The sequence below is a fragment of the Gymnogyps californianus genome, chromosome Z (genome assembly GCF_018139145.2).
Source record: "Gymnogyps californianus isolate 813 chromosome Z, ASM1813914v2, whole genome shotgun sequence".
Taxonomy (NCBI): Eukaryota; Metazoa; Chordata; class Aves; order Accipitriformes; family Cathartidae; genus Gymnogyps; species Gymnogyps californianus.
The window spans coordinates 46168373-46184779 of NC_059500.1; the positions used below are offsets into that span (position 1 = coordinate 46168373).

The following is a 16407-nucleotide window of genomic DNA, read 5'->3' on the forward strand; positions in this document are numbered from 1 at the left end:
TGCTGGGCAATGGGGACCTCTAAATTTATGCCTCCTCTCCCCAATCCCTTAACTTGATGCATAGAAGATATCTGAGATCCATTTTAGGCCTCTTCTCTCTTCACTATTTTGTTGCCATAATCTGCCTCTATACTCTGCTAATGATCCTCACAGGTCGATCCCAGCCCTTTTGTGCTTCTCAAAAATTGAGTGGTCAGAGTCAGCTCTTCTTCTGTGCGTTATGGCTATTTAATCTCAGCTACAGGCCTAATTTGAGGGGGTTGCCACAAGAGTTCAAATCCTTCCCTAGGTGGGTGCAGGTTGGGATAATCTGTGGTCATCTTCTACTTTCATTTTGTCCAACAGTCAGCTGAGCTCAGTCGGATCCAACACTTTCACTTTGCTGCAGGTTCAGGTGAGGTCAGCTCCTGGTTTGATTTGGGGCAACCTATATAGCTTTGAGTTCAATCTCAGCATTTATATTGGTCATATATGCTTACTGGTCATCTCAGCTGAAATCCATTCTCTGTATTGTGGAAGATTGTTATACAAGGCTAGCTACTAATCTGAGCTGCTCCGCAGACATTATCTGAAATCGAATATTCTTCTCTTTTCCCAGGTAGGATCTTACAGTCTGACCGAATTTCATTCACCACTGTATTGTGAGGTTAAAGCTCAGTGTTGATTTAATGGAGTAGTTTGTCCTAGTTCATGTGACATGACAGTTTGATGCTCAGACATTTTCAGAGGTCAGGTAATACTTCAAATTTCATAGCAGGGGTCAACTGAGGAGAAGCATCTCTTTTTTCATCATCAGGTGAGACGCTTTCCTGTTGAAACCAGGCCACCTGGAATGCATGGTACACACAAATGCTCTATGTTTTAGTAGAGCCTGCCTCACACTACAGACCACAGAAACAAGGTGACATTGGCAGTATCTCCACCAGATGAGAGTTCGGTCAGGAAAAACAGCAGGAGAAAGGCTCAGAAGTCAGAGACTGCTCTCTGCGCCTCAGCCTCCCCTCCTCTTCCTCCTCTTTCATCTCCTCCTCCATTCTGCCAGCCACGGGTATGTTGGACTGCATGCACAGTGTCAAAACCCAAATCATATTTGTTCAACAACAACCTGAGAAATGGAAGGTTTTAGCCATCTACCTAAATCCCTGACACAAATAACACAGCCAGACAGACTTTCTTCAGGCAACAAAGTCACTGCTTTTCTGCAGGACTTTTCTCTGATTTTTCTTCTTTAATATTCAGCACTTTATCACAACTGAACACCAACATCTAAATGGACGCAGGTTATTTTAAAACACTAGTTTATTTCCTTTGTCCCTGCAAACAGAACTAATGCCAGGTAGGCAAATGAACAGAGTATTGCAGCTGTTTACATGCTTTTCAATATCAAAGAGGAAAATAGCTTTTGGTTTTAGTTTGAAATTTTTCTTCCCCAGCGATAGTTACCATAAATTAGGGAATCAAACTGTCCTCCAGAATAATTCAAGATATAACAAATACAGTGAAGAAAATCCAAAAAGCAATAACAGATCTTGCAAAAGGTCTAGCAACACGGAAAGGGCTGACAGCTCTGGTGTGATCACAGTTGATGTGAAGGCCTGGGTCACTCCAGACAGGCTTTTCTTTATTTCTGGATCACTTTTTCAAGCAAAAAGTGACTGGTATCAACATCCTAAGAATGGAGAACAGATATAGAAGGTAGCTGATATAAAATAACACATTTAACAATGAGGTCAATGGAACACCATTCATTTATATCTGCTCCTTGTTTACACTAGTGGCTGTACAGCCTTTTTACATCACATATCTAGAATCAGAGTAAAAAATAAGACTGTCATATTAAAGTGATGATACTTATTTTTCTTATATCTGCAACAGTGATTTGGTTTACTAACTACCAAGAGTCAAGCATGCATCTCAACTCAAAAAAAATCCAGATTATATTGAACATCTAATAAATTATGACCGAATAAATAAATAAAACATCTCATAAAGTATCTACTTTCTGCTTCTGTAAAAAGAAATTTTTACTTATGGGACAGGTGTAGAAATATTCTTGCTGCAAGCATATTGACTACAAGAATAGAAACTAATGCTACTACACCATTAAAACAAAAGGAGAGCTGGAAACCATATGATAAATATAGAATTAATACCTGTTTGTTACCTTGAGATTAAAAATAAAAATAACTGCATTATTTTCTGTATGTTACTTTCACCTGTTTCCCTTAGTGCTTGGAAACGTATTATTTCATTCTACACCCATCAAGAACAGAAACATTTTGAAAACGTGTTTTTATTCTTTTGAAACAGTATGAAATAGATTGACAAAACCACAACAAATACAAATCCATTTCTAGAAAATATAGATGTAATATCCCCTCTGTCTTTATTGCACTAACAATAAATGAATAACCCTGAATACACCACAACTATGAATAAAAGAAATGAAAAAAAGCCTTCCTGAGAATGAGGTTTGCAATTTCTGAATATTTTTCATATGTTTAAGCCACATCTCCAATGCAGCAGCTGCCAGAAACACATTTTGCTTTGAGTAATCTCAACTGAATTCCTAAGTAAGCTTCTTTTAAGCTCATATTAAAATGTGAGTTTATAAATACTTTGGTTTCAATTTTTTTTTTCTGAACTTTACTGCCTGACTTATTTGAGCAAAGTAAGCAGGATTTTTTTTTCCTGAACCCACCAGAAGTATAAAATAAATTCCTGTATGTGCTTTTAAGCAAAAACAAACATCAAAACTAATAATCAGAAAACCCTATGGTTTGACATGCAAGATTTCCTCTCCCACACTAGTTGTCAAGCAGCTAGAGAAAGAACCCTGTCCTGCATATCTTTCATTCCCCATGCACCATAGTTTTAGTGTGGGGCTTACTGCTGTTCCTGTTAAAGGCTGCTGGGTTTTTTTCATGTTTTCAGTGGGCATGGGCTTCAATTTGAGGTCAGTATTTAGACATCAAAAGACAATTTAAAGAATGTACAGAATTTGTAGTAAGAAAGACACCAAGGACTCAAAAGAAATAAAAATAACTTTTTCAAATTATTTTCATTTTATTACTGGACTATGACAAAGTTGGAGGGGCAAAGGTCTTTAATCAAATACCTAAATTTACAGTTCAGTGAAATGTGAATCAGCCCTCCCAAAAAAATGCAAAAAGAAAGGTGAGGCAAAATTAGTTAACCAGCAGAATCACTGGAATTTTTCAACTTAGTGTCTCCATGCATGGAAAAATTAGTACTAGGATACAAGTTTATAATGCAACAATTTCAAATGCCTCCTTTTCTTGTTTCATCACATTAATACTTCACACTGAGCAAAATTAAATATCAAATATGTTTAAATCAACTATATTTTAACACAGATTAGTATCTTGCAGGGATCCCCGATTTGAGGGCAAGGTAGTATGTACCTTGATGGGTACCAACAAGAAGGAATAAGATGAATCTACGCTGAGCTATATATTGTAAGAATTCTCGCAAGTATTGCTACGAATGCAGAAGCCACTCACTCTCGAAGGCAACAGGAGGGTTGTCAAGAAAAGATCATCTGAAGTACGACTTGTGCCTATCTTCAAAACTTAAAAAGAAACAAAAGGTGCTCAGGCCCAGCCTGGTGTGGAGTTTATTTTTTGTGTCTAATATATATGTGTTCAGAATTCATGGCAATGATTGAGGAAAACAACACTATCAGGGCAGGACTTAATTATCCTTGGCTTTAAAGACATATTTATGTGTCATTTATCCTAACTGAATTTAAAGGCATACTAACAGTTAGAGATACTTTAGAGAAAGTTCTGTCTTTAAAGTATACATGTATGCATGTAAGCACATATGTCCCTAAAGCCAAATTTTAAGATGATTATCACTGGAAGCGGAACTACTACCTTACCAGTAGGGGATCAAAATCCACCATCATTCTGTAGAGATGCAATTAAACAATCTCTTTCACAGACAAGCTAAGCCTTCTGATGATACATTGAATCGCTTCCAAAAAAGGCAAAGGGAAGTACATTTTTTGCAAAATGAAGAGCATAATCTAACAGGGAGAAAGGTGAGGGTTTTCCACAAAAATAATCTTATAAAACTATTTTTAAAAAGATAAAAAGCAAGAAGAATCTCCTCAGGATGCTCTCAGGAACTGAAGGCATCTGTGCTGAATATAGTGTAGGTGATTACTTCAATGCCATCATCAGCGTCATAATCAATATAAAAACTGGGAACATATAACTTCCAGTTCCTATGTGTACATAGACATTTTCTAAATATACCAAATGAATGACAGATCATAACAAATAGCCCCCTTACGCATTAAAATGTACTATCAGCTGTGGTGGAAATATTATTTTGTTTCTTATTCAAGTATAAAGTTTTCTGTTGACTTACATTTCAACATTAGGTATTTCTACTCAATATGAAAGTACAAACTTGCTTTGATGATAGATGTGACCTGTAATACAACACTAGTTGTACTAGAGATATTTCTGCTGAGCACTTAATTTCAATCTTTGTTCTACAAAAATCATATTGCACATAATTGATTTCGTGTTTTGTGAACTACTGAAATCAGATTACATCAATAGAAACAGATGCAGATGCTGCAAAAGCATACATATAATTGCACCACTGTTAGACAAAAGTCCTACGTACAGCCTGACATTGATAACAAGAAGTTGAATACCAAATGGAACATATTATTCTTTGTGACTTCTAAAATCTTTGTTGCCAATTACAACTTTAAAACATTCTGAAGCTGATATATTATAAAGGCAGGTCCTGGTTAGAAGTTGAATCACATTCAAGGTTATTATTTATGTTTGTATTAAAGATCATAGATTTATCTATTTCATCAACTCAAAATGAGAAAGGTCAATGATGCTTGTGGGTCTGATAATCTAACCCTTCATTGTTCAACTTGTTCTTGGTATGTGAAAAGAATTCAAGGTGAAGCTCCTACGAAATTTTTCAGTCTACCTGCTATATCAGTGACTATTGTTTAAACCACTAATTCATTACTCATACTTTCTTGGTTTGTGTCTGCATCAAAATCAACAATAAAGAGAAAGTAATATTTCTGCAATTTCCTGGAGAGCCTCCTATGCCCAGGGAAAAGTGAGCATGGGGCTGAGTGGGCTCTGCCTCTGAAAATGAATGATTTGCACGTGTGTATACGCTCAGTTATTTACTAAAGAGCGGAGAGAGAAACACCAAATCACTCCCCCTTGGAAATACACTTGTTACCGTCATTTTCCTAAGAAAGCACAGTTTGAAACTATAATCCACATTTCAAAACAAAACAAAACAAAAAAAAAGGCACTGATGGGACAGTTCATCCAGCTAAGAGGTGACGTGCTCCTGGCAGTTCACTGAACTGTACAAGAAAGACCAGCACAAAAGCATGGAAGGGGAGTAAATAAAGATAATTTTTTTTATTCCTTGCCTATAGGGCCTGTCAAGGGCAGACAGACGCTGTGCTCAGACACCTGCATTTTGTTCTTTTGGACTGACCCATGGCAGTGATAAGGGGCAGGTTTTCGAGCACATAAACACATGGGCTCTGCTCACAGCCACTGCTTCACAGCCGCGTGTCATACTCCAGAGGCTCATCTGCATCATCAGCTCCTGTGGTGCTTGTCTCCATTTCTGTTTTGAAGGCTGGACAGATCCTTTCCAGTGTGTAGTCACTTCTTCTCAAATCTATGGCAAGAAAATAAATTCAACAATGCAGCCAAGTAAGTGTTTGAAAAGCATGTACACCCCAGGCAGTGTCCAACCCAGCAACTGGTGGCAGTCTGTTAGCTGTTTCCAGGAGGAAGAAAATCTGCAGTGGGGCAAACCAGAGCCAGGGGCATGAGAGCCCTGGGGGGACCCAAAATGGTGGGAGCTGACATGAATGAACCTTCCCTGACTGTATTCATTCAGCTGATTTTCCCCTCTATTATCTCTAGCTGCCACAGACACAAATAATCAAAACCAGTAACACTGCAGTTTCTGTTTCAGAATCAAACTGCAATTATTACTCCATGTAGGCACTGAAAGGAAGGAGCTTTCCCCTAGAAAAAAATAGGTGGGTGGAAATTCATCCAGAATAGCTATCTATTTTGGCTTCGAGTCTTTTAAATCTGCCCCACATCAAACAGAAGCACATTCTATCAAATCTAACATGAACAACAGGCAATCCAACTAAGCAGAAGTAAGGGCTGCAGTGTATAGGACACTATCCCAGGGTCAGGAAACCTCCAGTGAGTTTTTCCGTGGCTAATGCATTGCCAATTTTTAGGTTGTTACTCTTTCTCATTCCAAAAATTATTGCTGATGTTATCTGTAGTGATGTCCCTGGAAAAATGAGCTACCATTCTGCAAAGCAAAGGAAACAATTCAATGGGTAGAAGTTTTTGTGCTGAATGCTAACATCAGGTTGATAGGCTCCAACCCTTACACGGTTGCTAGGCAAAAGAGCAAGGTCAAACAGCAATATTCTCATACCCGCCTTTGCACAGAGAGTGTGTGCCCGCTATAATCTTTCAGCTCAATAGAATTTCAGTTCTTATCTTTATAGCACACCTAGGCCTTTACTTCCTTGCACTTAAAAACTTATACATAGATTAAAAATTAATGTTTACTTTGCATACCAGGAAGTTTCAGCCTCCTGCAGCAAGAGTTACAACGATGCTTTGTGATGAAGTTTCTTATTGCACCTTCTCCTAGGTTTGCTGGTCCAAATACCATCTTTCCAGATCTAAAAGGAATATTATTAAATAATCAATGAACTCAAAATAAAGCAATTGTAGGGGAGGGAGATGATGATGTTTTCTGTTTTTTAAATCAGAGATAAGTTAGCTCTTGTATAAAGACAATCAAAGCTTAGCACACATCACAAGTTTCTTAGCTCTGGGACAAGAAAACTGCCAATTCTGGTAAAGTATTAGCCTACATATACCCCACACTACTTTTCCTTTCTGCTGCACCTCAGAGATGCTCTAAAGGGAGACAGGACAGACCCAGCAGTTCCTACTAAAATGCTCACAGGAAATTTGGGCACAGTGGCATTTAGACAACATACGCCAGAATCTGCGTGACTCTGCTGCAGCCACCGCTCATTCTCATCAAGCAAATGGTTTGATTCTGGTTTTGATGGTAGGCACCTAGGAACAAACCAGAGCTAGCAAGGACTTACTTTTACCTTATGTAAGAACAGAAAGCCAAAAGCAAGCAGGGCCCTAGTCACATCAATATGCAGCACAGTAAAAAAAACACAGTACACTGCTGACAAGCAAGGCTTTAAAATTTATTGGCTTCTTCCTATGCTCATTTCCATGTGTCTGCACTCTGGCCAATTCAGCAACGTTACTAGGGGATCCATTTGTGGAAGTGCATTGCATATTCTGAATGAAGCTGACACAATTACAAACAGAAGCAAGCTAAATCCACACATGTATTAGAAGTACCACATAATTATAACAGATTCTTAATGTAGTCTGAAAGATCAGTGTTCATTAATTTTAATATTGCTCCACCATTATTCTCAAGAATTTAATTGACATTCTAGACATCATGGAACACAGCACACAAGAAACACTTCCAAAGAAACTTTATGAATGCTAGTATTTTATTTTAATGATATGCAGAGTGGAAACAACACATTTTAAAATATGAAATCAATTACAGCTCTGAGAAGCTATAGAAAAAGATTTTAACTCTCTCAAATCTATCTGTAATCCACACTAACAAAATACATTCTCTCTAAAGAAAGCAGTTTTCAAATATGACACTCCCCCCTTTCACACAGGAGAAAAGCAATGATTAGCCGAAACTACTATAGAAAGTTTAGTATCTCTCTTATTTCTGGCAGACACTAAAGACTCTCTGTCTCCTGGATCATCTGAAGGACTCGTCTAATCAGCCTTTAGTGCAAATTAGTACATCAAACAAGGCAAGAAGTGAAATATTATTTAAGTGCCATATATACACTTTAAATGACATGATGCTATATAGCCATTTCTATCCCTTGGTATAATCTGGTAAAATGCCAGTAAGAATAGAACATACCTAAGTATTTGCTTGGGCAGGCATAGGAAATGGAGAAGACTTCCTTAACTCCAAGGCTGCAGAACCGCTCTGATACTTCCTCTGATCTACCTATTATTCTACGCAAAGTGCAGCAAATAGCACAAGACAGACTGATAATTTTCTCACGCTCTTGTGAGATAAACAGGGATACTGTCTGCAACATATATGAAGTAATCTTTCCTCTCTACCCAGCACTGGCAATGGTTCAAGAGGAATACTGCATTTAAATTTGGAAAACTATTTCAAGATATATGGGGATAAACTGGGAAAATAAAAAGAATGACCAGCAGTCTAGAAATCATGACATACATGAGAAGATTAGGGCATAGCCTAAAAAGAAAAAAAGAAATTGAAGGAGAAGATGGTGACTACATTTGAGCTTGTTGAAATTTTTTTCTCTGTGTCAACAGTAGACAGGACCAGAAAGAAATGTTTCAAAAAGGAAATCAGGAAAAATCTTTCAGACAGTAATGACAGCAAACTATTGAAAACAGATGCTCTGGGAAGTTTTTAAGGTCATCCTTGGAAGACCTTAAGATTTGTCTGTACAAGATCTGTAAAGCCAGGAATGACCTGGTGCAGAATAAGAACCAGCTGAACTCTTCATGTCCCTTCTAACCCTACAAATGTCTTATAAACAAGGTCACTCTCCTGGTTATTCAAGGTCTGATCTTGTCACCAAGGAGAGAAAAATACTGAGCCCAGCTTTCCTGTTTCCCTAGCAGGCGCATTAATGTGAGTTAATGGGCTTAAAAAAAACAAAACATGTTCCTCCTTTTGTGCAGAACCTTAACTAACAGTTATGCTCCATAAATGCCTACCAGATTGTACCAGACTGGTCCTGGCCAGCAGGCAGGTAACACAGACTGTGCTGATGCAAAGAGTGCTCCTTATAGTCCAGAGCCACAAATGCTCAAAGCAGACAATAAGACATTTACAGGGCTTTACTGATTGAAGGTAAAGGACTGTGGGGGGCTTCATGGCAAGTAGCACCTTTCCAGGGAGGTGCCCAAGTCATTTATGCTGTATGTTTTTGTAGATTTAGCTTCCAGTCCACCTGTTTCAGTTGTGCAGGTTTCTATGCTAGAGGTTCAGTTCATGCAGATGTTTTGTCTACTGGCAGCAATTCAACTGTAAATTGTTTGGCTGGAAGTGCACAGCTTGGTAAAATTCAATAGATTTGTTCTTCAACACACATGTTAGTGAGTAGCTTCAGAGAATATGGTCTCCACTCGTTACTAAAACCTTCAGCCCATTACTATCTGCTTGAGAGCTTTCAAAAGGGAGAGTAAAAGACCTAGCACCTCTGACTCCTCCTTTTCACATTTTTGTAATGAGATTTTTGACTGCCAGCGCCCTTTTTCTCACCTCTCTCAGCAGGCCTAATGCATCAGTTCTTTCCAATTTGAAACTCAGCCCACTATTTTCCTCATCTCTGAATATGCTCTACAGACAGTCTGGACCTAGTGTCTGTGAAAGCTTTACCTGCATGGACTTTGTTGTGGATTTGGCAAGTAGTACACGCTAAAAAGAGCATCCAGAGTACTGCTTATGAGGCAATTCTTCCCAACGTTTGGGCGGTACAGGAGTCTGCAGGGATTGCACTGTGTCACGACCTTGCTGCTGTGCCTCGATTACTTCTGCTTTTAAAGGAAATCTTTTCGTGAACATTATACCAGCATCATTTTATCACTTCATACATCCTATGCAGTGCACATGGCCAGATCTTCAATTGATGTTAAATATCCATGAACTTACACCAATTTACATCAGCTCAGGATCTGTCTGAGATGTCACAGTATCAGGCATACTTCCGAAACAGATCTGTTATTTTTGTGTTGGTACTGTATATAAAACCAAGACAATGCACTATCACAGAGCTAGAGGTCACATTTTGCCATTACAAAGTCCATTTCAAGACAGCATGCAGGATGCATGAAAGAAAATACTCATTACAAGATAATTACACGAGCCACTAAATCAATGGAATTAAAGAAGCAAAACATAAATAATTTAACTATAAGTAGTGCTAAAATTTGAATCAGCTCCGTCAGTCAGATGCCATCTACTTTCTCCTGGGCTTCTAAGAGAACGTGAGCTCAAAGCAACTTTTGAGGCACCACACAGGTTTTGATTAAGTATCTTACCTACAAATAAAAACTTAAAACAGATCTTGCTACTGCCAGAAATGTTTCTCTTGTGAGCAAATGAGGGTTAGAGCAAAGACAGTGCTCTTACATTGTTATTGTTACTACTATTTTAGAAAGTGTTTCTCAGAATTTGGTATCTGCTAGCTGCTTACAGAAACCATCCATGGTTTCACTGCCTTATTCCTTTAGATCCCTAAATCAAAACAATATCGTTTCACAACTTGCTGTTCTGAAGATTTCCCTGAACATAAGAAAATCAAGCTGGTTTTGATTAATTAATCAACACTTGCTCTTTAACTAGGACTTGACTGTTTTGCAGATGGTAAAAAAAAAAAACAACAAAAAGTTCTGAAAATACGATCTGTGTGATCAAATTTTAGTAAGCATGACAAAATTATTTAATAACAAAAATAATCCAGAAGGACACCAATAAACTTATGGTTCAAGATAACATAGACAAATATTATTCCTATTTTAAAGAGGATAAGTTGAGTTGCCGTGTGAAGTACTGTGGTCAATGACTGGACACAGTCTTCAGTAATAACTATTACAGTTTATGCTACCACTGATATAAAAAAATTCACTTGAACAGTAGCAAATCAGACTTTTACACATCTGTAGCCATACCTTAAAATTGTTTGCTAAAATCTAGTGAACAACTACACAATTGACCTCTCTGCCTCTCTATCCTAAGCTATGCTTGCGCTTCTGTCATGGTCCTATGACCTGCTTAGGGCAAAGATTTTGTCACTGTGAGGTGCTCAGCATATTTTTGATGTTGCTTCCAAAATAAATATTATATGGCCAATACACCTACATTCATAATCAAACATTCATACAACATTAATACAGTCATTTATTACTAATCTTATTAATGAAATACTAATAATGGTCCCAGAACTAAGAGCCTGCTTCCAAAATTAACTTGTTCTGAGTTCCAGGCAAGTCATCTGAAATTTCTATATTTAATTGCCCTTTGTATTAAATCAGACTATTCACAATTATATCTTCCTTCCTTCCAAACGTGAGACACCCCTTCACTCAGACGACATGAGCTGAGCAAGAGGGAGCCAAGCTGAGCACAAGACAGTGGAGGGGCAGGGATGCCTCGGTACAGCTGGAGAGCTGTGTGGGTTTAGGAAGACTCCCCAGAGAAGAGGACCCTTGCAGGACAGCAACCATCAACACCACTGCTTCTCCTCTTGCTACAGCAAATACCAGTGAGGAGCAAGGTCACAGATGGGAGAATGGCCATGGTTCTGATTCTCAGATTTGATGCATGAAGGCAGACTGCTACTTCTGTGTAGTCTCTCTAGTTTTTGTAACTTTCCACACATGATTTACCATCTCCGTATCATGGCTCAGATTGTAACATGCAGCATGCTTAAATGCACCACTAGGACCTATCACAAAGATAAGGGATCCAGAGGCCCTCTCCTCATCCTCTTAAGCCATTGTGGCCCCATATACTCCATGAAACAGTGCCCCACCAGGCAGGGGAAACCAGACTGCCACATTTAAGTTACTGATGACCTACTTCGGTACAAATTTGTGAAGAGACTTACAGGGTCTTCCGTCTCCCATTCCTGGTCTCCTTGCATAACCCTGGAAAACTCCTGTGCTCCCAGCACAGCAACACAGACTCTCCCCACCTTTCATACATGGCTTACCACATGTTGGGAGCTGGGACACTTACAGCCCCCCACGTCCACAGTCCGCCAAAGCCATCATACCTTCATTTAACCAAAACACCATGCGAAAAATAATTACATCTCTCACACAAAACGTAAAAACCACCCTAAATATACAGACTGTTGGCAGAATGTCTGAAGTGAATGATAATTTCATCAGAAAGAAACGTACTTTTTGTCTTCAGGTTTAATAACAGATGGATCTGTAAGGTTTTCCCCAACACCTACAAGAAAATCAACAGTGTGTGTGTTACAAAGGAAGGTAGTCACAATTTCATAATCTGGCACTTAACAAAAATGTAATTATCCATTTTCTTTGTAGATCATAAAGTGTCATAGTTAAAGTGGTCATGAATTAAAAAGAAAATGCTATGAGTATAAAAATCTGTGAAGTACTGGCAAACATATAGAATTCTTATTACAGTCCTGACTTCAGCTGCTTTGAGGTTTATTTATATGTAGGCAGAAGGCTTATGCAAATGCACTAAATATTACGCTGAAGCTCAACTAACTAAGCAAAATGTGACCAACCGTAAGACTGCTATATAAGTTGGAGTAAAGTTATTAATCAGATGTGGATTTTACTGATACCAATAGATCTACTCTCAGATACACGTTGTCTTCAAGGTAACAAACACAACAAGCCACAACTTCATGAGTTGCAAATGCTTGGATCTGTTATCCCTGTTTTCTTCTGGGTGGCCATGGAAGCGTATTAAATAAATAATTTCATTATGATATCTGAATGCTGATACCTGTGTTGCAGTTTTCCCCAAACTGATGACATACCTCTGTTTTACCAAAAAGCTCTTTTATTATATCTGAGGAAATCGTCGTGCTTTTACACTAATGAAAAAAGTCTATGATCATATGATATGCAATTATTTTTATTTCAATAGGCCACTGATGGTAAGTTTATATTCTGCAACAAAAATCAGTAAAGATTATTGAAATAGCATATTGTGACTGAAATACCCCCAAATTGCAACACTCTTCAATGAAGGTCATTTCAGTTGATGTAAATTAGACAAAATGCGGTGTACATGTATGTGGAGATGGCCCTGGTATTATATAGTAAATTGTGATATGGATTAATCCTATTGGAATTCCAAGGGGAGCAGCCCTTGCACTTTTCCTAACTTCAGATTAGAGAACTACAAGATAAACATGAAGCCAAAACTAGAGCAGATTTCAGTTTGTTTGAGATGGAAACTGAAGCTCCAGTCTTTAAGAGATTTACATAGATGTTTAAATTCTCCATGTTTGAGCCAACACAGTTGGTCTGGAACTGTCAAGAGTTGTATAATAAACCCAAGCAAACTTCAGACAAATTCTAGTAGGCTACAGTGAAGACACACTTACTCTTTCTGTATTTTTTTTCATGTGCAGCTAAAACCAAATGAAGGCAGGGATGGAATTATAGGTTTATTTTGCATAATAAGCATGTCTTTTTGTAATTCACAGCTTCTGGATGCTGTAAAATGTAAATATGTTAAGTCTCTGTCTACCCATACACATTTCCCTTGACAAAAATGACAAACAATAGTGTTTATACTGTTTGACGGGTGATGTTCATCTTCTGAACATTGTCAACTGTTTTATCTCTTTAAAATATGCCATGTTCCCACTTACACATGTACAGTAAAGTGATCACATGCTCTTTGAAGGAGTCACCAGACTTTGTGAACAGCATTCAGGCTTGCAGCTTATGTAAACTGCTTACAGATTTATTAATATGAAAAATAAAAAAATACAGATAGCAGTTTGCACTCTTGTGACAGATATACACATACATTAAGTGTGCATATATACATGCATATGCTTGAATCTCTGTATTACTTATGTATCTGAACAAAAATACCTTAACTGTGGAGTGTTTTTTTGGAGCTGGCTGAAATGTTACTGCACACTTTATCTACCTGCTCTTTTGCCCATTCAGCCTAGACATATTTGAAGTCAAATTATTTTCCCATTACACCTACACTAATCTAGAGTGTTTCTGTGGATACTCATTTATCAGTGCCACACAACAGATATCCAGGGGTTTCTTGAGCTTTGCCAGTACGTAAATAAGAACAGAATTTGGCCCATTCCTCAGTATTAAATTCTCTTTTGAGAGAATTGCTTTTCATTAGGTTTCAAATAGTGATCCCATGCTAGTAGTCACCTTGCAAATCCAGGACAAGGAGCTCCCCACGGGTGTACACATAGGTCCAGTGAGAGAAGGCCAGCATCAGCTCTTCCAGCAAGCTGCTGGGAGTAATCTCATCTCCGTTGTTGTTGTTATATTTCCGAAATTCGCCGGTCATGTACTTCTCAATGGTCAGCCACTGGTTCGCTGAATGGCAGTAGATGAGGAAAACTTCCAGGAACCTGTAGATATAAATGCTGTCTTTCAGGAGCTGGCAGGGCAATGAACATCCTCACAGTCAGCACACGGTATGATGCAAAGCAAATATACCAAAAAGGAGGACACGTCTTCCCTAGCTGGAGCATTTTGAACAGCAGGAGATACCAAATGGTAGACAGCACAAAGGCTTTCTCAGTTTGATAACTCTCAAAACAAAGCACTTGATCAGAAAGTATAGTTTATGGACAAACAACAAAATCTGATTTACTCCAGCCCACTGTAAATGAGCTATATCAAATTGTTATGTTAACTGTATAAAGGGCAATTCTTGCTTAAGTCTAAGGAACAGCGTTATGAAGAAGCTTATTTTGCAATCACGTGTAGCTATAAAGACAGAGTTCAAAGCTGCCTACCTTTCCTCTTAAAAACTTGATTAACTATCATCAGACTGTCTAAGCAGCAGCTATTTCAACCCATTATGGAAGAGAAGGCTGCACTAGACCTGGGACAGAGCTGAAAAGAGAAACCTTTGGTACCTAATACTTAAAGACAGTGATTTTACCTTGGAGTATAGGGAATACTATGAGGCTTCACTTGATTGAAGGTATAGATTAACTTCTGGGCAGCCCTTTGCTGTTGGATCTCCTGAAGAAAATAATGTTATAAACATCACTTTCATTTTCACGAAGAAAGGTGCCATGCATTTGTCAAAACAAACAAACAAACACCTGATTGTATACTGTTTACAAATGGGAGATATATCTTCCTCAAAACCTTTTTCCTTTCCAAAAGATAACATCAAACCACATGTCAACCGTGCTGAAGACATTCACATGTAAGCAGTATAACATTTAAGGCACATCAGGCTAGACCAATCAGTGTACCTTCAGGTCTGAACTCACCCTCAGGCAGAGATGTAACACTGTGCCATCATGAAAGATCTTTTGCCAAGTCTGAACCACCTCTGGCAGAAAAGACTTCACAATAAATACTTGTCCCAACTTTAATACATCGTTCTCAGACCAAGTACAAATGACCTTCATGGCCCTCCGCAGACCCCCGTCCATCTCCTCCCGTGACAAGACTTGGATCATTGCAGCCATACCACGCTGGGACCAGGAAGACATGCTTTTATCAAGGTTCATAGGTGAACTTTCTTCTAGACGATAGACTGTCACTTCCTCTCCGGCTTAAATAAAATGAAGTTTTGTTAGCAGAAGTCATACATTGCAGAAACAGGGAGAACTGCATTTTGATTTGGTGTCTTATAATAACACACCACTTTACACACCTTCGTAAGCCACATTTTAAGAGAGCGCTTTTTTATCACTACTGTTCATCTGTGTGAAAACTTCCCGAGCCTAAACTTACGCTACTTACTACATACATTCTGCTTAAGATCTACTGTGATAACATAAGTGGTCCAAAGAGCTTGTATTAAGCCTCTAAACAGAGATGAATTTAAGACCTCCTGGACACTTCCACACAAACAAAGCTCACTGATATTCTGGCCTATATAAATCAATCTCATTTGCCACAGTTTTTTAAGTACTTAAAGATGGTTGAGCTTTAAAAGTACGTATTTTTAAAGGGTTACCATTTTATCTCCAGTGTATGAACTTTAAATATCCTGAGTGTGGCTCCCTCTGTTTATGCACTTATGCGGAAGGGGAATTTTTACTAAGACTTGTTTTAAGTTCATCAAGATCCATGGAACACTCACAGTATTTTCCTTGTAACTGTGCTTAAAAAAAAAACCCAAATAAACGAGGCAAACACACAGAGCTTGCAACAGTTATTGACTACAAAATTAAAGAGCTGGAGAGTGCCACCTTTTGACGCAAACAGACAGCTGAGTTGTTTCAAAAGTGGTGACTTGGCCACGATGAGCCAGGGAAATTAGATTGAAAAGGGCATGACTTTCCTTGGAGAAAGGAATCCTAGGAGAACAAGCTAAAGCAAATTAACAGGAAGTTTACAGTTTTGGTGTTTTAAACTAAGATTTGTCTTTTTCCTAGAAATTCCAATGTTATTTGTCCTGCACAAAATTTCAGATGTTCTGTTCCTGTTAATAACATTTTTCTGAAAGCAGAACAAACCTGGTGAGCTTTAACTCAGTGGCACTCTGTTTCCT

At 38.3% G+C, this 16407-nt stretch overlaps 1 protein-coding gene across 1 annotated transcript in view; it reads right to left on the minus strand.

The window, feature by feature from the left end:
* Positions 1–5328: 5328 nt before the first annotated feature.
* TRPM6 (transient receptor potential cation channel subfamily M member 6) overlaps positions 5329–16407 on the minus strand; it is an 85762-nt gene continuing 74683 nt past the window's right edge. Inside the window, exons 35-40 of the mRNA XM_050913595.1 lie at positions 15176–15462; positions 14836–14918; positions 14091–14296; positions 12096–12147; positions 6645–6751; positions 5329–5709 (exon numbers count right to left, since the gene is read on the minus strand). Of these exons, the coding sequence (XP_050769552.1) occupies positions 5588–5709; positions 6645–6751; positions 12096–12147; positions 14091–14296; positions 14836–14918; positions 15176–15462 (857 nt within the window). The 3' untranslated portion in view covers positions 5329–5587. The remainder of the gene's footprint in view (positions 5710–6644; positions 6752–12095; positions 12148–14090; positions 14297–14835; positions 14919–15175; positions 15463–16407) is intronic.